The sequence below is a fragment of the Suillus fuscotomentosus genome (assembly GCF_016647785.1).
Source record: "Suillus fuscotomentosus strain FC203 chromosome Unknown F5891scaffold_26, whole genome shotgun sequence".
Classification (NCBI taxonomy): Eukaryota; Fungi; Basidiomycota; class Agaricomycetes; order Boletales; family Suillaceae; genus Suillus; species Suillus fuscotomentosus.
In genome coordinates this window covers 298,858-319,041 of record NW_024539538.1, presented here as the reverse complement: position 1 = coordinate 319,041, position 20,184 = coordinate 298,858, and the positions used below count along the sequence as shown (strand labels likewise).

The 20,184-nt window shown below is 48.7% G+C and overlaps 4 protein-coding genes across 4 annotated transcripts; 1 reads left to right on the top strand and 3 right to left on the bottom strand.

Moving 5' to 3' along the window:
* Positions 1-1,499: 1,499 nt before the first annotated feature.
* Positions 1,500-3,847, bottom strand: F5891DRAFT_1188484 (uncharacterized protein; the record flags this gene model as incomplete). The annotated part of the gene is made up of 3 exons (XM_041367016.1): positions 1,500-3,029; positions 3,083-3,625; positions 3,674-3,847. 3 exons carry the CDS (start codon positions 3,845-3,847, stop codon positions 1,500-1,502), a joined length of 2,247 nt encoding a protein of 748 aa, XP_041226151.1.
* Positions 3,848-5,986: 2,139 nt separating this feature from the next.
* Positions 5,987-11,436, top strand: F5891DRAFT_1032704 (RhoGAP-domain-containing protein). Its single transcript, XM_041361673.1, has 10 exons — positions 5,987-6,492; positions 6,567-6,969; positions 7,033-9,141; positions 9,187-9,479; positions 9,534-10,204; positions 10,254-10,349; positions 10,401-10,514; positions 10,566-10,893; positions 10,942-11,003; positions 11,059-11,436. Exons 1-10 carry the CDS (start codon positions 6,383-6,385, stop codon positions 11,178-11,180), a joined length of 4,308 nt encoding a protein of 1,435 aa, XP_041226150.1. The 5' UTR covers positions 5,987-6,382; the 3' UTR covers positions 11,181-11,436.
* A 1,733-nt stretch (positions 11,437-13,169) lies between these two features.
* F5891DRAFT_1188482 (uncharacterized protein) lies at positions 13,170-15,049 on the bottom strand (the record flags this gene model as incomplete). Its single annotated transcript, XM_041367015.1, has 8 exons — positions 13,170-13,348; positions 13,397-13,513; positions 13,563-13,647; positions 13,693-13,759; positions 13,814-14,083; positions 14,131-14,171; positions 14,219-14,705; positions 14,760-15,049. The coding sequence occupies 8 exons, from the start codon at positions 15,047-15,049 to the stop codon at positions 13,170-13,172; spliced, it is 1,536 nt and encodes a 511-aa protein (XP_041226149.1).
* Positions 15,050-17,015: 1,966 nt separating this feature from the next.
* F5891DRAFT_899076 (uncharacterized protein) lies at positions 17,016-18,399 on the bottom strand (the record flags this gene model as incomplete). Its single annotated transcript, XM_041373426.1, has 5 exons — positions 17,016-17,231; positions 17,284-17,402; positions 17,453-17,816; positions 17,867-17,977; positions 18,031-18,399. Coding segments are annotated over 5 exons (1,179 nt in total), but the record flags the coding sequence as incomplete, so codon positions are not given.
* Between the last annotated feature and the right edge of the window lie 1,785 nt (positions 18,400-20,184).

Genomic DNA, 20,184 nt, shown 5'->3' with positions numbered 1-20,184 from the left:
CGTACGCGCTGACAGGTGCCTACGACGTTGACTATATCCTGCCTAGGTCCATACGCCAAATATTCCTCTTGTCTATTTCTGACTGGCCACGAAACTACTGGCACAAGCAGAAAAATTTCATGTTAGGAAACTACTGCGACAAAGCACAGCTAGCAGATGCGATGGATGTCCTTGACCTTGGTTACGTCTCTCAATTTATCTTGCTCAGGTGGGCCGGCCTCAGTTTCTCGAATATTTTATGTTTAACTTGGCTGCCAGATACATCCAAACCCACGAATCACCGGTGAACCCGTCAGCCCTGCACTTTGGAGAGGACAAGGATGCGCTGCTCGCTGGACTCTCCAACATGTTATATCCACTCTAGGACCCCGAAACCCGTGAGACCCCGATCTCCGACCTTTGTGCTATGTTTTTAAGCTTCTACGCTCGTCTCTAATTCTGCTCTCCTGCCAATTCTACGTCCTTCCTGGCTCCACACCCCTGCTAACCTCGGCCCTTGCGCGGGCTTCCCGTTACACCGGTCTATCCAACTCCTCCACCCATAGGTTGTATACTGATGCTATTGCCAAAGTAAAGGGTCTGAAGTCTGAAGAACGTCAAGGTTTGTTCCTGGAGCAGAACGAATGAGTAATTCATCAACAAACATCCACTTGGTTGCATACGATCTCTTCAAATCATGCACGCGAATCTTTTTTATTCGTGTATTTGTTCTGCCACGAGATGACCCCATATCACTTCTTCGAACAGGACGATGAATGGATGGCTCATACGTTTTTCACCGGCATGATGTTCATCCTTTGAAACGTTTCTTTACTAAACTTTGCCTTCGCAGGTGGGACAATGCCTTCTCACGACCCTTTCGTGCGTGTTCTCAATAATTCTGCCGAGTTCAATGAATGTTAATAACCAGTATCCTTTAGACGCACCTCCGGTCAGATTTGACCCTCATCAGAAGCTGGCACATTAACGGTCGATATTACTCTCGTACACTCGAAGCGTGGTTCGAGAAACACGATCGTGATGCTAAAGCCGGCATCAGAGAACTCGAATAATACGCAGCTTCAAAGTGCCTCGAGGAGCAGTGATGCCAGTGATCATAACCTATAGAAGGCTTCACGGCCCTATCTGCGGTTAACTGGTTCTCAATTCAGGTTTCGCGGTTGGTCTGTTCGGAACTTTTCGCCCATCGTGGTAGTGAAGAGTGAGTGTGACCGATTCTTTAATGCGTATTTCCTAGCTGATCGAACGCCGATGTAGGTGATGCATGGGACATTACTCATTCAAGCCGAAAATTAGACAATAGTCGTAATTAGTCTGTGTATCAGCGTATACATGCTATGATAGCTCTCAAAGCTGCAATTCTGCGATAGCACAGTCTGAAATAATGAACGAAAAGCGATGTACAACAAGAAAATTTGGCGCAGATACTGATAGTGTTGATGAGTAGGTCATGTCCGTCTTAAGTCCTGAAGAAGTTCGCAGTCACGATGTGATCCATTTCATTCCGATACAGACCCGTTCATCCACTTATCCTGGATAGACTCTAATTCCTCTTTCTGGTTCTTGTGCTCGGCACTGAGCCTCTTCAGCTCCTCCGGATCCATGATTTCTCCTTCCGCTTCCGATTCTCCGTTTAAGATGGCCTCGATCTTCCGCTTCTGTGCGAGGATTTGGGCATATGTACCCAGGTAATGTCCGTACTTGGACTGGTACCGCGAGCGCAGCCCATTACGATCAGAGGGTTGTGGGTATGAAGATCGGGGGCGGGTACGTCCCTCCTTGCCCTTGGAGCGATCAGTATTCGTGGAAGGATCCTGTGCGGACTTCTGTGACGGCTCTGGTATCTCTCCTTCATCCGAAGAGGTATATATCGGCGACTTTCGCCTGACTTTTGACGCTCCGTTGAGTTTCGGTCGTTGATCTGTTTTGGAAGGCGAGTTTGGAGGTGGTGGCTGCGTCGGCAAGGCAGTGCGAGGCGGTGGGAGCGGAGAAGACTCTTTCTTGATCTTCTTCGGCGGAGGTGGTACAGGAGATGTGGCCTCGACCGGCTTCTTTGGAAGAGACAAGTCTCGACCTTTTAATGAAGACGAGGATGCGGCAGATGATGGTCCATCTTCCGTTTTGCGCTTCTTGAACGAGTTTGCCTTGAACCCCTCCCCGTCCTGCGCATCCCCCACATCATGGGTAGCGTTCTTCCGCTTCACACCAGCGACAACTCTATCCTTCGCCGGTCTATCTTTATCCCTATGTCTTTCGCGCTCTCTATCGGAATCCTCGGGTGGAAGCATCTTCTTCGTCATCTTCATTGGCATCGAAGTGGTAGACATCTTCTCCTGACTTGGCAGTGGCGGTAGGGATGCCGGGACGGGTTTGGGAGGTAAGCGGGGTAACGGTTTTTGAGGACGAACATCGGCTGGACCTGCAGCTCCACGAGATGCCGACTCAACGGTAGGAGAAGGCTGAGGGGACTTTTTGGCAACGTATCCAGAGCCCGGTAATCGTCTGGACGCTGCCTTTGAGCTAGTGCTAGTGCTGCTACTGGGAGATGGACTGGCTTCTTCGCGCTTAATAGCGGCCACCCTAGGGAGTTTAACGGACTCGTCCTTCATCTGTATGTCACCCCTTGGCCGTGCACCCTCATCTTTCATTTGTATATCGCCCTTTATTCGAGAAGAATCTGCCTTCGCTTTCTGCTTCAGATCTTTGGATATAGCAGGACGTTTTGGTTCGGGCTTCGGCTTGAGAAGGCCTGCAGGTGGGCCGGTGATGGTCTTACCTCCGTGAGTTGGATGAGGAGGAGCTCCAGTAGGAGGTGCAACGTTTCGAAAGCGAAAATGATCCCACACAGAGTCAGACTCTGGTATCCTGAGAGACTTAAGCACGACTCTGCCTTGTCGAGCGATGTTGGTCCGGTCTGACGGTTTGTACGTCTCCCATTCGTATGGACGCACTTCGAGCCATGTACGATTTTTGAGAGCCCATTTCCGAGGCGACTTGTCGCCTTTCGGGGCTGGGGTTTGCTCAGCAACCTGTGCATTCACGATTGAGTGAAAAAAGTCAAAGTAGAGTGATGCATACCCACCTCCTCTAAGATACTGAGTAGATTAGCCCTTGCAGAGGCATCGCAGTTACTCCCGCAAACCCTGGTTACCGTCAAATCTGTTTCGCGATGCTCAACTGCAAGGAAGTGGATAAGACGCCTGCGAATATCTGCATTCGCCTTTGACGAGACGGTTTGTGGTATCGGCGAAATTTTTCGTGCAGCAGGGGTGGAGGCAGCAGGGGTATGGAGGGTATCACGTTGTGCGCTTTTCTTTACCACCGTCCCAGAACCTGGTGTTTTTCGCTTAAGGTTCTTTGTGCCTGCTGCAGATAGAAGCGGCGCATCGAGCATGATGGTTTGGCGCTCGGAATGTTGCTTCTTCGCCTCGATGGTTTGCTGCCGTACTTTATCAGTGACCTTCTCGCCAAGCTGTCGGTCAACGATGAATTTGCCCATGACATTGGCATAGAGCTTCAACGGGGCATTTGGCTTGGCTGCAGAGGACGTCCTGAGATAGATTTCGTGCGGAGAACTCTCTTTCAAAGGACGCATTGGAAAGAATGTCTCCCCGATGTGAATACCCTGAGATTGAGCGTTAGATATGGTTGAGTCGCAAGCACTTGGACTGACTGGACTATCACCAAACTCGAAATTCATCGAAGGATTGCTGGACAAGTCCTCGAGAGCTTCTAATGTTTCAGCCGACATACGGACGATCATAGCGTGCTTAGGCTTAGTCTGGACAGTATCTCCAGGGCGAGAATGTCCTTGAAGAGACAACGGCGTGCCGCTTGGAAGAGGCATGATGATGATGATGATGATGATGTGCTAGTCAAAAGCACAAGTTGAGTTTATCCTTGACAGGCTTAGGGAATGATCCAGAACGTGGGTAGCACAGGGACGTCCAGGTGGCGGGGGGCTAGAAGCCTTGCAGCTTGCTGCAGAACAACGTTGTCGATAGCGGCAAGAAAAAGATGAGCGCCGATCCCTGGTGAATGCCTTGATGAAGAGGATGGAGAACCGGGAGGGAGAAACCTAAACAAGAGCAGAAACAGAGTAAACTGCTTCCGTTGGTATTGTCATTTCGCGATACCTGTTTTCCTTGGTTCTCAAAATGGAAATTGTTCTTATCCATAGCTGTAACTGCATCAGCCATGTGTCACCACAGCTTTCTCAGAATGAAACCCACCGGAACATTCAAGTCTACCTCGATGACAATCCTAATGATTTGCGTAAACCCATCTACCGTTTCTCGGTGAGCAAGCCGTACTACTACCTGAAGTTCTTAAAAACTCGTGAACTAATAGCCGTAGCGTTACTGACAAGTCGACTGGTAATCAACTTGAAGCTCCAAAATCTATATGGAGCTATCTCGGTGCGCCAAGAAGCTTGGTACGCATGTTTGCTCTCGAGATCGAAGAGCCAGTACTTCGAGGATGAGTCACCTACTCACCCATCCTCGGGTTGGATCGTCGTTTCTGGTTTTAGTAGGAATCCATCAGCTGCACGTGTGGGTCATAGATGAAATTCACGAGGGTCGACTATCAAAGTTCGACAACGTCGAACCATGCTCAGGAGCCGGAACATACAGCTCACCTGCAACGTGCAGGTCAGCACGAGTGCATGATGAGTCTTCGCAAGACTCTGGGCGGGTGATTCAACATTGCTCGCCCGCAGAGAATTCGCTCGCCGTCACACTACTTCGTACGCTCAGCGAACCCCCCTCTGAGTCCCTCTCGTGCCAGCTACTAGTCACCCACCTCGGCAAGAGAAATGTTGCCGCGTCTTTAAAACGGTTGGCGTTGACTTTTCAGCATTCGGATCATAGATGCTGACTACACGGCTTCTTCTCCATTCAGATCGGCGGCCAGCTTCCTCAGCAATGCGGCTTATAATGCTGCTTGCAACTTGTTTGATGCGCATGCCACTTTTCGTCACACCTGGCATCACCAACTCTGCTCCAGGAAGCGGTGTACGAGATCTCGACAGTTGCAAGCGATTATGATTTTTCTTCGACATGTCAATTCCAAGTTCAACTGATGGGGTAATTATAAAGGAGCCGATAGTCCTGTGATTAATCAATTACCGGTTACGAGGGGTAATTTCAAATAGTAAATTGAATTGAATTGAATAATAATTTATATAATTTCTAACTATTCCTTCAAGCTCAAAGCCTGAAATAAAGGTTTTCCAAAAATTGCTGAAAGCCGAAGCTAACAGACGGGTTCGGATGTGTAATTTGCAATCAGCAAAAGACTGTGCCTCGGTAAAGACCTCACTGGCGACAGTACATGCCCGAGCACAAGAGATGGGGAAATAGCTTGCCAAGTGAGCCACTTATATAGGAAATTAGTTGCGCACGGACCAGGGCATGTGAAATACAGTTACATCATCGACCGAAAAGGCATGTAATTACATTTGAATAATTGGATTCCTCGGATTTTACGTTCCGCACAAGAAGTACTCAGAACTTCAGCTTCTTGCAAGAACACAACCCACGCCCCACCCCATCGGTGGGCGCCGCCGTCGCAGTGGACGCGCACAACTTGTCAAGACAACAATCTTACACGCATTCGACCTCGAGGCTACGTTCATCGATCGAACGGGGCTACAGGCCTGGGCCCGTCGGTCGCCATTTGGCTTCATTTGGTTGGTCGGTGAAACTCAGCTGTGGATGATTCCGGTATCCAACCAACGAACTTCGAAAGGGTTCAGGAAGTTTGGAACTATCCCATAATTAATGTATTTGGCTTCAGAATTGGCAATGTTAATACACTTATACAAACCCCGGATCACACTGAACAGCTGTGGTGAGAGCACCTCGGATATCAATAGTTCGTCACTGCACAGGTCGTTTCAAGGGGAAAATTGCAATGTAGTCTCTGAACCTAGCTGATGATGTTCCTAAGTCGACTGACTCTATAGCTGAATCGATCGATGACCAGATATCAGAGAGTACCTCCTCGAAGCTGAGAAAGCGTGGGATAAACTGTGTTCCTTACATCAGGTTATCTTGTTTTACATAAAAAAACATTTATTCTACTATTTGGAACTGGCTATCTAGGACGGTGTCTACTACTACAGCACTCACCCCGACCAAATACCCCACCCTTTATACCTCGTCATCGTGTTCCCCATCGAGCCCGTTAACGGTTACCATCGTTTGGCCACTAAACAAATAGTCAACAGTCCTTCCTTCAACTATACACGTCCTACGTGAGCTGGCTCAAATCCCATACCCCCGCCGCTCCCACCCTTCTGTCCTTTCTCTATCTTGAATCTTAAACAAGATATCCGAACTATTCTCATCTGCATTGCACCATTTTTAACCAAGGAACCATGTCTCAACAGGTCGCTCTGAATTCAATCTCGTCCCTCGAGAACAGACTCTGTCCGGGCTGCAAGCAGTATGCCGTGAACGAGAATGGTGGTTTGGTTGTCGCGTTTGGGTGAGCTAAAAGCTGCTATTATCGATACGCGTTTTAACTCTACTTGCGCTGCGGATCACCCATCGCGTATTTAGACAGTCATTTTTTCACGTCGACTGCTTTAAATGCGCCAAGTGTCATCAACAGGTGACCGCCGACACCAATTTGCTACTGCTTTCAGATGGCTCGCCAATATGCGCCAACTGTTCGTACAATTGTAATGTTTGCCACCAACCCATTCTCGACGAAGCTATCATGACCGGAGACGATTCATACCACGCACATTGCTTTAATTGCAAGGTTTGTCATAACAGAATCGACGAACTAGTATTTGCCAAAACCAGTCATGGCATCTATTGCATGACCTGTCATAACGAACGCATGGCCAAGATTCGCCGCCATGCACAGAGGAAGCGCGAACGGGAGAAGGCTGCTGAGGGCAGCGCGTCATCTTTAACACGAGAGCGAGAGGCACGTGAAGCCTTGGCAGATAACGCGGTAGGTAGAAACATATAAGCGGAGCTGACCGCTCTGGGCCGATTTTTTGACATGATATCATAGGTGTCTGATCGACCACAAGCTATTTCGCCTCCTTCATCTTCGTCTACGCGTTTGAAGCCTTCAGCGAAGACCTTTCGAGATACTCCATCCATGAGAAGTCTCAATCAACCTAGAGAGGATGCCCTGTCAACGTTGGAACGAAAGCGAAGATCATCGCCACTTCAAGATGAACCTCCCCAAGCATCAGCCAAGAATACTGCGCAACCGTCGATATTTCCTTCAAGCCCACACCCGATTCAGCATAAACTTCCTCCCTCTTCACGATCATCACGTGATGCACAGTCGCAATCATTCGCAGTAACTATCGCACCTCCCGACAACAGCGATGACGGTGGTGCTGATCATACCCAAGTGATCATTGTTGATGATTTAGGCTCGTCAAATCCACAGGTGTTGTCTCAGTCTGTTCCTATAACTCCTTTAGAGAGTCTGCAGGCTCAAGATGGAATTGGAGGGACATTGTTAAATCCATCGTCGACTGTGGATTCATCTAGCGCACTTTCCAGGAGAAAGAGCTATGATGACGGTGTTCGGCCACTGAACGTCCTCTTCGCAAAGAAAGGACACGTGGAGAAGGATTCGTTGGATCAGGCTAGCTTGGGCGTACCGAATGGTGTCACGTCTCGCAGTGACAAACGGCGGTCTATTAACCCAGGACTTGCTCTTGATTATAATAATTTTGCCCGGCCTTCTACCTCAGCCGGACTTTCTCCGCCAGAACAGATGATTCGGTCGCAGACATTACCTGCAAATCGTAGCGACTCACCCGTTGCGCCATCTCCTTCCAAGTCATTCTTTTTCGATTCGTTTCCATCTCGCCGGGGATCCAATATCAGTCTACTTCGTGACAGCGCTTCGGGCTCGACTATATACCATTCTCCTCCTCCATCACCTGCCCCTGGTCATCTAGAAAATGGGCGAGCAACACCCGATGGTCGTATGCGATCAATGTCGCATGACCCCCTTCAACCCCAGTCCGCATCACTTTATGCCCGCTCGACGACCCAATCACGTCGGTTAAGTCCTAACTTGGAGAAAATTTCTATTCGTTCAGACTTACAGAACCATGCGAGAAGCTCGACAAATGGCCTGCATACTCAGCATGTTGACGGGCGTCTGTCCCCCTCTGGCCATTCGAGTGAGAGAACATTGCGCATGGATAATGCACCCAGTGGCTCGATATCAGATCGCACTGGCGCAGTCACTCCAACATCTCCATGTCATAGAGCGGATGTCCCTCACAGTATTGAAAGTGGTACAGACACGGACGCAGAAGGGGATGGTAGTCGCAAATCCTCAGACGATAGCCCTTCACCCACTACTCCTGCTCCTCCTGTCCCGCCTAAAGAGCACAGGGCAAAGGCACGCGCAAATGAGCTCAAGCTGGACATTGATCCCGATGCATCTGCCATGTCGCATATGGATTCCCACTCGGATGAATCTTCGCCAGTTGAACGCACGTCGGTAGCAACGTTTATCGCGCCCGCCCTTCTTCCTCCTATTCGCTTTTCCATGACGGGCTCGGACTTCTCAGACTTTCTGAGGTCGGTGGGCGGAATGCCATCTCTCAAATCGCTCGATCAGATTGCCGAGGGAGATGATTCTCGTAAGGATGAATCGTTGCCTAGTCCAGCTGCAATTAGTGTCGCCAATGGAAAGTCACGAAACTCAGGGAGTGCGGCGAATGATAAAGATCGTCTGGAACGAGTCATTCCCACCACATCCCGACAGCCGCATGATCATCAACGAGATCCGTCAAATTGTTCTCAATCACTTGATGCTGAGACGAAAGACCGCTCTTCTCCCGAGTCGCATTATCCCTCTCTTCACGGTCACGAAGCGAGGCACGAGAGGCTGGCTTCCAATGCATCTTTGGATTCCAATGCGCGCATCGTCGTCACTTTACCCGATTCAACCATTTCAATGCCTGTTTCTAGCGATTCATATGATCTTGTGATTCGTCGCCTTCACGAGGTTCTTGATGATGCAAGCGAACATGGTTATCAGCAATTGAAATTGGACAAGAACTTCATTGGGGCTATCATTACGTCAATGAAGCAACGACGGATAGAATACGAAGAGCTCAAATACAAGTATGACGGCACAAAGGTAGACACAATTCACTGCAAAGTCGTTCGTTCTAATGCTTCTTAGAGGGCGAGCCAGCAATATATCGAGGGTCTTACTGTTGCCCGGAAGGAGCATGACCGTGAACTTGTCGCTCGACGGAATGCCGAAGCAGAGGTCACCCGCCTGCGTGTTTTGCTGTCTGGTCAAGCTGCAAAGTTGACTGCTCTCAACGGTGAGGCAAACAGGTCGGAAACCCGACGACAGCTTTCCCAGGAGCTTGCCAAAAGGCTGAATCTGTTGGAGCACGATCTGTCCCATCTGAAAGCGGAGCGAGATATGACTTTAGCAGAGCTTGAAGAACTATGCGCGTCAAAGAAGTAATGTTGCAATACTTCCTTTGAAGTCACCGAGCACTCATTTTAGAATTTTAGTTGCCCCAGCGTTACAAACTCGGGCGAAATACCTGCCGCACAGATGAGCCGGTCTTTGACCATGCGCTTGGACAACATTAAGACGCAGTATCAGCATGAGCTCATTCCTCTCACACAGCAGCGCGAAGCTCTCATCAGAGAGGTGGTAGAGTTGAAAGCTGCCCGCGAACAATTCCTCGAGGAGACCACTGTACTTAACGCTCGAAACGAAGAACTGGCGCAGCTTAGTGCTCAGTATGTGCGTCGAATAGAGACCTCTCGCTCTGCAACACCTACTGTGGACGTCATTTGTTCAAAGGACGAATCAGCAGTAGGCTCCGTCAGCGAGAAGAGCACATCGTTTGACCACGAACACCCTCAGTCTGACTTCCCATCAATGTCTTCATCACTCAATGGCGTGGCAGCTTTCAGCACGACAACGTTGGTTGAGGAATCGGAGGCCAAGTTCAACAAGGCTAGCCGTTCCGACATGGCAGATTCCTTGCCTTCGACGCTGAAGTCTGCAAAATTCAAGTGGCCTATGGCTAGAGGTCGGGATCCCTCGCTGTCGTCTGTTGATCAGAAGGGCAAAGGTCAAGTAGCTCATTCCTTCAACCAAACGAGCGTACTCCGCTTTACGCGGTGCGATCATTGTGGAGACAAGCTATGGGGTTCCCAGTTTCGATGTTCAGGCACGTCATTTCTTAGTCTCTCGCGTCTACTTTACTAACGGTTCCCCAGTCTGCCATATATCCGTGCATCCTCGTTGCGTGAATCAAGTGTGCGTAGCATGTTCTCAACAGCCTCCTCGCCGAGAAGATGTGATCGCACAACCTCGTGAGTGATTTGAATGCCTTGCCAACATTCGAGTCTAAAGTCAGACTTTAGCTCCCTCTATGTTTGGCCGTGATCTTATAGAACAAGTGAAATCGGATTTGAAGTGGGGAGAACGGAAAGTCCCTGTTATCGTGGAGAAATGCATTGACGCAGTGGAGGCACTCGGTAAGAGAATATGACCTATGCTAAGCTGCACCTGGTTGACGCAGATATCAGCACTGGACTACGAGGGTATCTATCGCAAAACTGGTGGTTCTGGCCAAACGAAGATGATCACCCAGCTATTCGAACGAGGGGATTATGGAGCATTCGATCTGCGTGACGACGATCGGTTCAATGATATCTGCAGCGTCACTTCTGTCTTAAAGACATATTTCCGTCAATTACCTGTCCCTCTTTTGACTTATGACCTTCATGGAGAATTTATCTCAGCAGCTTCACTTAAGGATCCCGGGCTTAAAACCCAATACCTGCAGGAATTGGTTAACCGCCTTCCCGGCGAGCACTATCACACTCTACGCCTGCTTGTATTGCATTTACACAAGTGAGAATCTTCTCACAACTCACGGACGTTGAACTAACGTCGGTACAGTGTATTAGAACACAGCGACAAAAATCTCATGAATGCGAGGAACTTGGGAGTGGTCTTTGGACGTACGTCCTTTCTGGCTCGTGTTTGCTGCAATTCAAAGCTGACGTTTGGATTTAGCCACACTAATGCGTTCTTCAGATCCTGGTTCTGAGTTCAGTGACATGGCTGGCAAGGCCATGATGATTGAATGGCTCGTAGATAACGCGCTCACCATTTTCCAGTCACAAATATCCCGTTGATTTCTCACATTCTATTCCGGATGGACTTTTCCTATGTTATTGTATACTTCGTATTTTCTCGCGTACTGTGACATTTGTCTTTATGGTTGTCCTTTGCTTACTACCGGGTAGTGTATTTACTCAATGCCTCTTAGCGGCAGGTCGGACAAGGTGCACTTCGACATTACGACCCTAACTTATAACTTATACATGGTATGTACTTTATTTGAACCGGCCACTCAGATACTGTTGCATCTGACCGTTCGATTGGCACCCGATCAAGCAACAGCGTAGATGTCTGGTTGCTGTCGCCGGATACTTGAAATTATTCAAACCTCACTACGCGGCTCCATCTCATTTTTTAGGACAAACGAAGTCAGTCCCCCAGCCAACCCTCAGCTCCATACTCGGGGACTTGGTCAGTATTTATTGCAAATAAATCTAGAGCTACAGATCCAGGGTGAATATATATCTTGGAAGGCGTCAAACTCGCAGAGTTCGTACCTGCGTGATGATCCGACTCTATCTTATCGAATAAAATGATTTGTCCATGGGCGGCTTTGTCACTGGTCCGCGCGAACATACCGGAGACCTACTCGGTATGCGTCGAGCTCAGCTGTCATGGTTCGATAGGGAAAAGTGAACCTGAGAGTGCGAGCTGCTCGGTTCTATACTGCGATCCACTTCATAGTGGCAACCTCCGTACTAAAATATAATTTTAGCTTCCTGACGGTTTCCGTGTGTTTTTCAACCGCTTGAGAAGTGACAATGATAGTTGGACGATATCGAGGTCAATACACCTGCCTGCGAATAATTTTTGCCCGCCCGGACCCATGGGATTTGGGGACAAAAGTGCGGGTGCTTCTATATCGGTGAGGTGACCATTTCTGCAGCATCCCTTAAAATCGGTGTGGGACAAAGTCTCCAATGCTCCTGGTCCGGTCAGTGATCGGGTTGACTGTGTTTGAGACGTTGAGCTGGCATTGTTGTCTGCGGTTGCTGACATTGTAAGGAAGTATGACCGGAGCGAAGTTTCACGAGTAGCAAAGAACGGACCACGGTGTAGAAAAATCAGAGAGTGCACGAGCAGACGGTGCTTGGTACGGTGCACTGGATAAGTGAAAGAAACACTTGGTCGTGTTAGATATACGCGACAAGGTATGGTGTTCAGCCGCTCCTATTCTCTGACTTGGACTTGACCGAATTCGTAAGCAGTAATGGTGCATATTCTCCCACCTAGAGCGTGCACTGCGAGGAGGGAGGGAACTTATACTCAGGTTTGAAACACGACGCACTTTATAGTTGGCGCACGGGATCATTAGCTAGGCTCGCTTTCAGCCTTTCGATATGATGACAAAGGTACGATGATCATATCAAGGAGACTCCACCACTATCTGGGGGAGGAAAAACGCGAGAAGTTACTGTACGCGAGCCCACGGGGACCTCGGATCTCCTGATCAGCGTGTCAAAATCAGATATCGTTCCGTCTCCGACAGGAGTGACCAATTCATGGTCTCGGGTAGCTTGTCGGCAGAAACAAGGAGAAATCGTGCATATGTGACAGTCTGCAGGAGTCATGAACATCGGTATCGATAGTGCCACGCGCGACGCTACAAGAATTTAAGCGAACCTGGGGCAAGATGAGTCCGCAAGAAATGCTTGTGAAGATGGCCAGATCTTTGCCACGCATCAAAAGGACAGCCTCTAACATAGCCGCACGCATATAGCACTAAAGTCAACTTGCTGGTACTGGCTCAACTGTACTTCATTCGACGTTTCAAGGGCACACAACCATCAGATGAACGGAAGCGTGATTGATTCCAGTCTCCATTATGTGGAGCACAGAAAAATACATAAAGATTCTATGGAATACATAAGTCATATATGAGGGAACGATGATAAGGCTATAGCACTTATTTCAGTGATGATGAAATAGAAGATTACAGATAAATCCCAGCAGTGGGAAGTAATGCAGATATGAAGCGCTGGAAGTTGATTGAGGAGTCGTGTCTACAGCAATTCTCGAGATCGTTTGATGCGAGGGACAGCTTTTTCGGGCTTCAGGGTGCAGAAAAGAAAGTGACGGCGAGGACCGGTAGTAGCTGCAGCTGCTACTGCGGCAACACGCGCACCAAGAGGCGCGACGTTAGCATCGCTGCGGATCCCTAGAGAGAACATCCTGTCAAAGACTGAGAAGCAGTCAACTAATACGATTCATAAGAAAGAGCGTAACTTACGAGTTGCATTGAAAGCTTTGGCTGTTGTCTGGCATGTAAGGTGCGTAAGGGCGAGCGGTGGACTGACACCCTCCAAGTTTCTTAAGTAGCGATATACCATAGAGGGTTGACAAGGACCTGAGGATGTGTTGAGCATACAGTATATATGCGCGCGATGCCAACCCACCAAAACGGAAAACAGCATTGTATGCTTGTCTCCATTTTTCTTCGAGAAGACGAGCACAAATAGCAGAATCAGGGCAGGTGGCGCACTAAGAAGCGTCAACAAGATGATCGCATATCCGACGGGGACTTACGCATTGATATTCCTTTGCAAGTGGAGTTAATCCCAGTTTAAGCACTCGCTCAAGGAACCAGTTTCTCCTGTAAACAGCACCATAAGATCAGATATGCATGATCATCATCCAGAAGGCCCACCGTTTCTCTAGCTTCAGTAAAGTCTCTTGGCTAAGGGTGCTAAGCTCTTCTTCGGACCACCCGCCTGGATTGTCAAGTACGAAGCGACTTGACTCGCGGTAGAGTTCTTCTTCCTCAAAAAGTTCTGCAATACGCATAGCCTTTATAGGTTTTCCGGCGGCGTGGGTCAGAAGGAAAGTGAGGCATTCCTGCTGGAGTGTTGGAACACAAAGCTTGTGGGAGATATTCATAAGGCCTTCTACATTCTTCCAGGTTATGGTGCACTGGAGACTGAGAGAGGATTAGTTTCAAGGGTACTCAATGAAGACCATACTCACTGAGGGTAGACAAACTTCAGGAAATCGTGAAAGGTGTTAGCCTACAGGAAATAAGCAACCTGCACGTGTAATTCTGTTCCGAACTCACTTTCTCCTCTTTGAGAACTATGACAGCGTCATGACAATTAGTACGCCGACGCCGCTTGACAGTTGCATGTGCTGTCTGAGACCCGCGTCTAATCGATGGTCTATCATCCGTTCGCTGCTTCCCTTTCGTGTCACGGCTTGATAAGGTCTCTCCATTATTGGTTGTACCCTGCAGCTTTGCAAGACTGTTGTCGCGAGCACTGGCCTTGGTGTCGACTTCGCCATCCTCGCTGCCACTCATATCACTGTCGGTATCGCTCCTCGGGGGATTTTCGATTTCTACGGGTGACTCGGTATCAGATGAATCCTCGCGTGTGAATGTCATTTCCGTGGGCGTCTCGACAATGCCTTTCTCCCCTGGAATGGAGGGAGGCTGCGAGATAGTGATAACTGAGGACATTGACTGTGGTCTTCCCGTCTCGGCCCAGCTACCACTTAGTGCAGCCTCAAAGAAGGGTGACGCAAAGATAAGGACTTCTTTATGCGCCCTAAACTCATGGATGGATATTTGCACGTAAGCCGCAGCAGTTCGTGCCACTCACCAGAAGGTGGTGCCTTCAACCACAATCTTGACGGTTCCAGGAAATCTTCCTTTGCGAGTAAACGTGTCGTCGATCTCTATGCCTTCCTCAGAGTCATACAAACTCAGTTCAGTGACCAAATCGTCGGTCTCACATTCTTCGAGCAACCATGGAGGTGAGCCCGAGGAACGGAATATGCCTGAAGCTGCTGCATGAGTTTCTGTAGGTGAACTAAGGGAGGCCGATGGATTGATATTGTTTGGCCCTCGTGAATTTCGCGCAATTAAGATGTGTGAAGGGTTCGTTGTCATCGTGGTCAGTGCAGAATCACCCAGCAAGTACACTGACGTGACTGACGAGGTCTGGTCGGCTGATGCATTCATGCTCCGGCTGTGTCCACCAGTGTCCGCGCTTTTCCTTTTTCGTTACTCAACCCTTGGAACACACGTAACGTTAATTCCGCATTTACGTCGTTCTCATCTTTCCACTTTCAAGTTTGAGGCCTGAGCCTCAGTTTGGAATCCACCTACTCACTTCCAAAGGCTTCGGAACGTGAGTCGTTATGCTGCTTTTTGTACAAACTATTTCTGGTTGATTCCTGGGTAACGTATATCTTATCGAAAGTATCATTGCTTTGATGCTTTGATTCATTGTGTAGCATAGAACTTTCATGTACGGCTTAGGCTTGAAGCAGTTCGCTCAAAAGCTCAAGCAGCTAGTCCTATTTTGTCCCAGGAATATGATACCAACTTCTTTAAACTGAACTATTTTTGATGTCTTAAAATTCGGACTAGCTTTATTATCTATGGGTCACCTAATCAACCTTGCACCCATAGGTCATGCATCATGCATCACGTAAATCGACGCACACGTTCCACAATATGATCTTCGCGGTCCCTTTGTCGTGACCCTAACATCGATATGTTACCCTCTGGTAATACTACCCGCCTGTGAGTGCAATTTTTTTTAAAACAAAACAATTACTGTCCTTTGCAGAGACGTACACTATGTAGGACAATTCATTCTATTCAATTTGTTTTCAGGGTGTGGAGCGTATCGTAAAACTGTGGGAGGCATGTTCGGCCCGGATACTTCGTATCCAAGGGGGACGCCCGGGCCAGTGTCGCAGTTGCGACAGCGGCTGCCAGCTCAAGGCCTCATGTTACGCTGGCTGGAAACTTCCTGCATCAAATTCATAGCGGCCACGGAGTTGTTGATCCTACAAATCAAATCGTCCAGATTACGAAGGCATGTACCGGCGGTCATTGCATCTATCTGCGTAGCCAAGGGAATGGTGACTTTTGACGTTAGTCTCCAAGTCTCAATCTGCACTGCATCCTCAACATGCACAATCGTGTTGGCTGTCACAGTTGTTTATGTTTGTCAGGTCGACCTCATATGGGTACGGGTTCAGGACGGTGATTATTGCACAGGGGAGACCAAAGCCTCTCGTGTCTGTATGCTTCACCAGAAGATCGAATACCCTCCCCTTACTCCTGGCCCAGATGATGATGGTTTCATGGCCTCCACCGCTCGCAATTCGCCTGCCATCTTGTGATACGACAACTGACCACACTCAGTTGCTGTGTCCCTCGAATGTTATAACAAATACTGCTTTTACATGCGATACATGCACCCGAGCAACGATTAATGCATCTCCCCGGTTCGTGCTAATTTAATCTGTCTGCCGCCATGAATTGCTCAGTTCCTCCCTCCCAATTGATAATGAAAAAATGGAGATAAGGATGGCACCGCTTCAGTCCATGGAGATTCAGAGAAGTTAGATGCAGCTCCAGAAGGCACGGTGCCATGCTGAAGACTTACTAGTACATCCAACTTGCCGAGAACTATTTGGGTGCAGCCATACCTGGCAGTCTCGTAACTCCGATTAATATCGGTGCTTGAATTAAGTACTGCGCGTGCGGCGTATCAGAATAATCTACCGACGAGCCCAAGATGAAACAGTTTTGGATAAGGCATCAGATCGTCAGCTACACATTACGTCATGCAAGTGTCGGCCAACTGAGTTTAACCAAACGTTAAATCCACTGGTTATTTTTGGCTGTGGACCCACGGGGAAGAAAGGGGATACTGGCTGCGGAATAAGAGAACACTACACTGATTGTACTCTGATATACGCGAACGACCAGGTGGACGACACTGACTGCGGATCACACACGTTGAACGTGTTCCTGGATGTTTCTAACAAGGTGAATGTTACGCCCATTGATCCTTCGACAGATATAGCCACGTGCACTGTCAATTGGACTTGCGGCCTCCTGCAAGATCACTCATCGCCTTTTGTATTTCCAATTTCTCCATCACAGCTCGGTGCAAACTAGATTTATTTTTGTTCTTGGCTTTCGTGTGTGACGTTTCCTCGGTAGGATTGGAAGATGATGGCTCCTGTTGTGGAGTATCAGTCTTAGACTCCTTTGTTGTTGTTATGTGCGAAGGAACTATAATTGGCGTGTGTCGTGGAGGCGGAGGCCACTGGGTTCCCCATGAGTGACTGTCCGACATGTCTGATAAAAGCATAACGTACACCACGATTTGGCTGGTTGAAATGTAAAGCAGCCCACGGGGGATAATCCTTCTCGAGCTGCATGAGATGGTCCTCAAGCAGTCGGAGGCGGGACAGGAGCGTTCGTGGTGGAGCAGGGACTACGTCTCTTTTTAACATATGCCGTTCATATAATATATCACATACCTACCGTAGCGGACGGCAAGATGTTCTTCGATATTCTTCACCCGTTGGTCCGTTGCAGGTTGTTGATCGCCTTCTGCGTCATCATGTAGCGCGAGAAGCTCTTTCTGCCTGCCTTTATCGCCGGCAACACCTTTCATGGTTCGTCGGAGAGGTCCATCTTCATTCTTCGCAATATCATATTTCATCTGCACGTCGCGGTCAAGGTGCTTTGCATCTGTTCGTGCACAGGAAGGTATAGGCTCGGTACTGTCTGGATCAAGGTTTAGCCGCCGTCGCTTTTGAGCGAGAGATTCGAGAAACTCCGTGCGATTAGAGACATCGTTCCTCGCGCGATTTTGCGCGAGGAATTGGGATATTGACCTTGTTATCTGGAGTGGATTAGAAGTTGTAACAAAGGTCAAATGGACAGGAAACATACCGACGTCTGAGACTGGGGCTTGGCACTACCAGAGAGATGAACATAATCGAGCTTTCGCTCCTCCAGTGGTCGTTCTTGGAGCGTTTCGTTGCCTTTCGGTTTCCCCAAGTTCTGGAAAGGAAACTAGTTTGGTAAATAGCGCAGAAAAGGGGCGAAGCGCACACCATAAGATCCCTCATTAAATCTCCAATAGCACCAGGAACCTTCTGCCTTTCCCAGTCTGCATTCATAACTACCATATCATCCTCAAATCCCCTCAAAGCTTGATTCATCCCAACCTTCTTCAAGAACGACCGTATTACCTCATCCCAATGTCGATGTAACTCAGGCTCTGGGGTCGGCGAACGCGGTTTTTGTGCAACCTTGGTCCTCTGACGCGGCTGGTAGGTTACAGCAGGGGGTTGATATTGAGGATAGGGAACCTGAGTGTAGTGTGTCTGCTGGCCTGGTACGTTACCGGACGCGATGTACGGGTAGGAGGGAACCTGCCACGCGTTCTGCCACCCACCGGGCGTGTAGCTCATCGCGTAGTAGCCTTGAGGATTCTGCCCTTGAGTTGCAGGCCCATATTGTACAGGCTGAAGCTGCGAGGAAGGACCTGCTGTTATAGCCTGTTGCGAAGTCGTACTAGACGCTGAAACAGGGACTATATGAGCCGGCTGTTGTGCTGACGTTTCTGACGGCTGTGAGGGACCTGCTTGGGAGGGCGGAGGACCGTTTGTCATGGCGCTGTCACGGTAGGTTCTTCTGTCGTAATCTGTAGAAGAGTCACAGTTGAAGCAGCTGTTCTGCAAGTTGGTGCAGAGTGGTCAGTAGCCCGTTTTTTTGGGATACCGTACTAGGGACAAACGTGGTTCTCAGTTTAGATTGTGGACGTGACCTCTAGCTAGTACACAGCACAGGTACTATGTTTTGCTACTCCATCAGCGTTCCATATATAGTAGTACTAGTACGCACTCTTCTCTTCTCAAAACATGGCACTCCTCCAAACATACAAAATGTAACAAATGTTCAACGTGTTCAAAGTGCAAAAGGCGTGCAAGTGGAGGCAAACCCCACCCTGTGTAGAACGTTTAAATCAACATACTATTAAGTCTTCGTTCCCTTAGTCTCGCTCTCACGTTGAACATCGATCGGTTCGTTTTCAGCACAGTGAACGAGACGCGACGTTCAAATCGGATTCGTGTCAGAGAAGTTCTATGAAATATTATCATCACCGGAACACGCTACTTGCATTCGCATCCATAGCGCAAAGGCGTCTCGGAATGCGCTTACAAAAGTCTCAGCGCGTTTGTGTTAAATTGTTCTGTCAGTGACATACCAATCGAATAGATCTGTAACTTCGCTCCTCACGGATCACCGATGAAGCACCCCAACCTCAGCAATGCCTGAGGCCGTCGGTGTCATGTCCACACGTAGTCCTCGGCCGCCCATGGTCGTTCATCCGCTCGGCCACCCAATGCCCATGAAGCAATAGAACTCTCAGAACGTCCAAGACAAAGTATCTCCTATCGTCGAAGTCCTCATGTTGTCAAAGTTGTAGCAAGTCGGGACAAGCATGTATGTTTTTCTCGGATGTGTCCGAGTTCTGGGATCTTATGATTTCTATGCAGACACTGCATGTTGCTCTGCGGTTAGTGCGGGTGAACGGCAAGGTGAAATGCATCAGAGATCCGACATAGTGGACTCGTTTTGTGTTGTTTGTTTGCTGCGTATCTATTCGATATACCAGAGACGCAGTGCGTGGACAGGTTTTCTATTTTTCAAATAGTCTCTTGGTTCCTTTCATTGTCGTCCCGTTCCAGACACTTCCGCTACCAGAATATTGCGACTTGGCCCAGTACTCGGTGCGCGTCGGAGCCATTTGATGGGATACAAGCAACGGCATGAGACCGAGTCAATAAGCATGTCATCGGTCTATATAATTCACTAAGAGTAACCATGACAGACGAAAATTGCTTGCTTGTCTGTCAATGATACTCCTGATCCAATTTCCACGAGCATAGCATCTCAAAAAATTGTTCCAGAGCTTCATCATGTTCGTTTACGGGTCTGGTCAATTGGGCCTGTCCACACAGCACCATCTGGCACCAGTTCCGGATCTCCAGCTTCCTGCAATGTCATCGTGTTTGTTTACGGGTCTGTTCAATTGGGCCTGTCCACACAGCACCAGCTGGCACCATTTTCGGATCTCCAGGTCCCTGCATTGTCATCGTGGGGAATCGATCTTCCACGTACGTCTGTCAATACGGTTTTGGACTCAAGCTGCCTCTGCTTCTGACCTGGAGCTGTAGGATTTCAAACAATTATCATTCTCC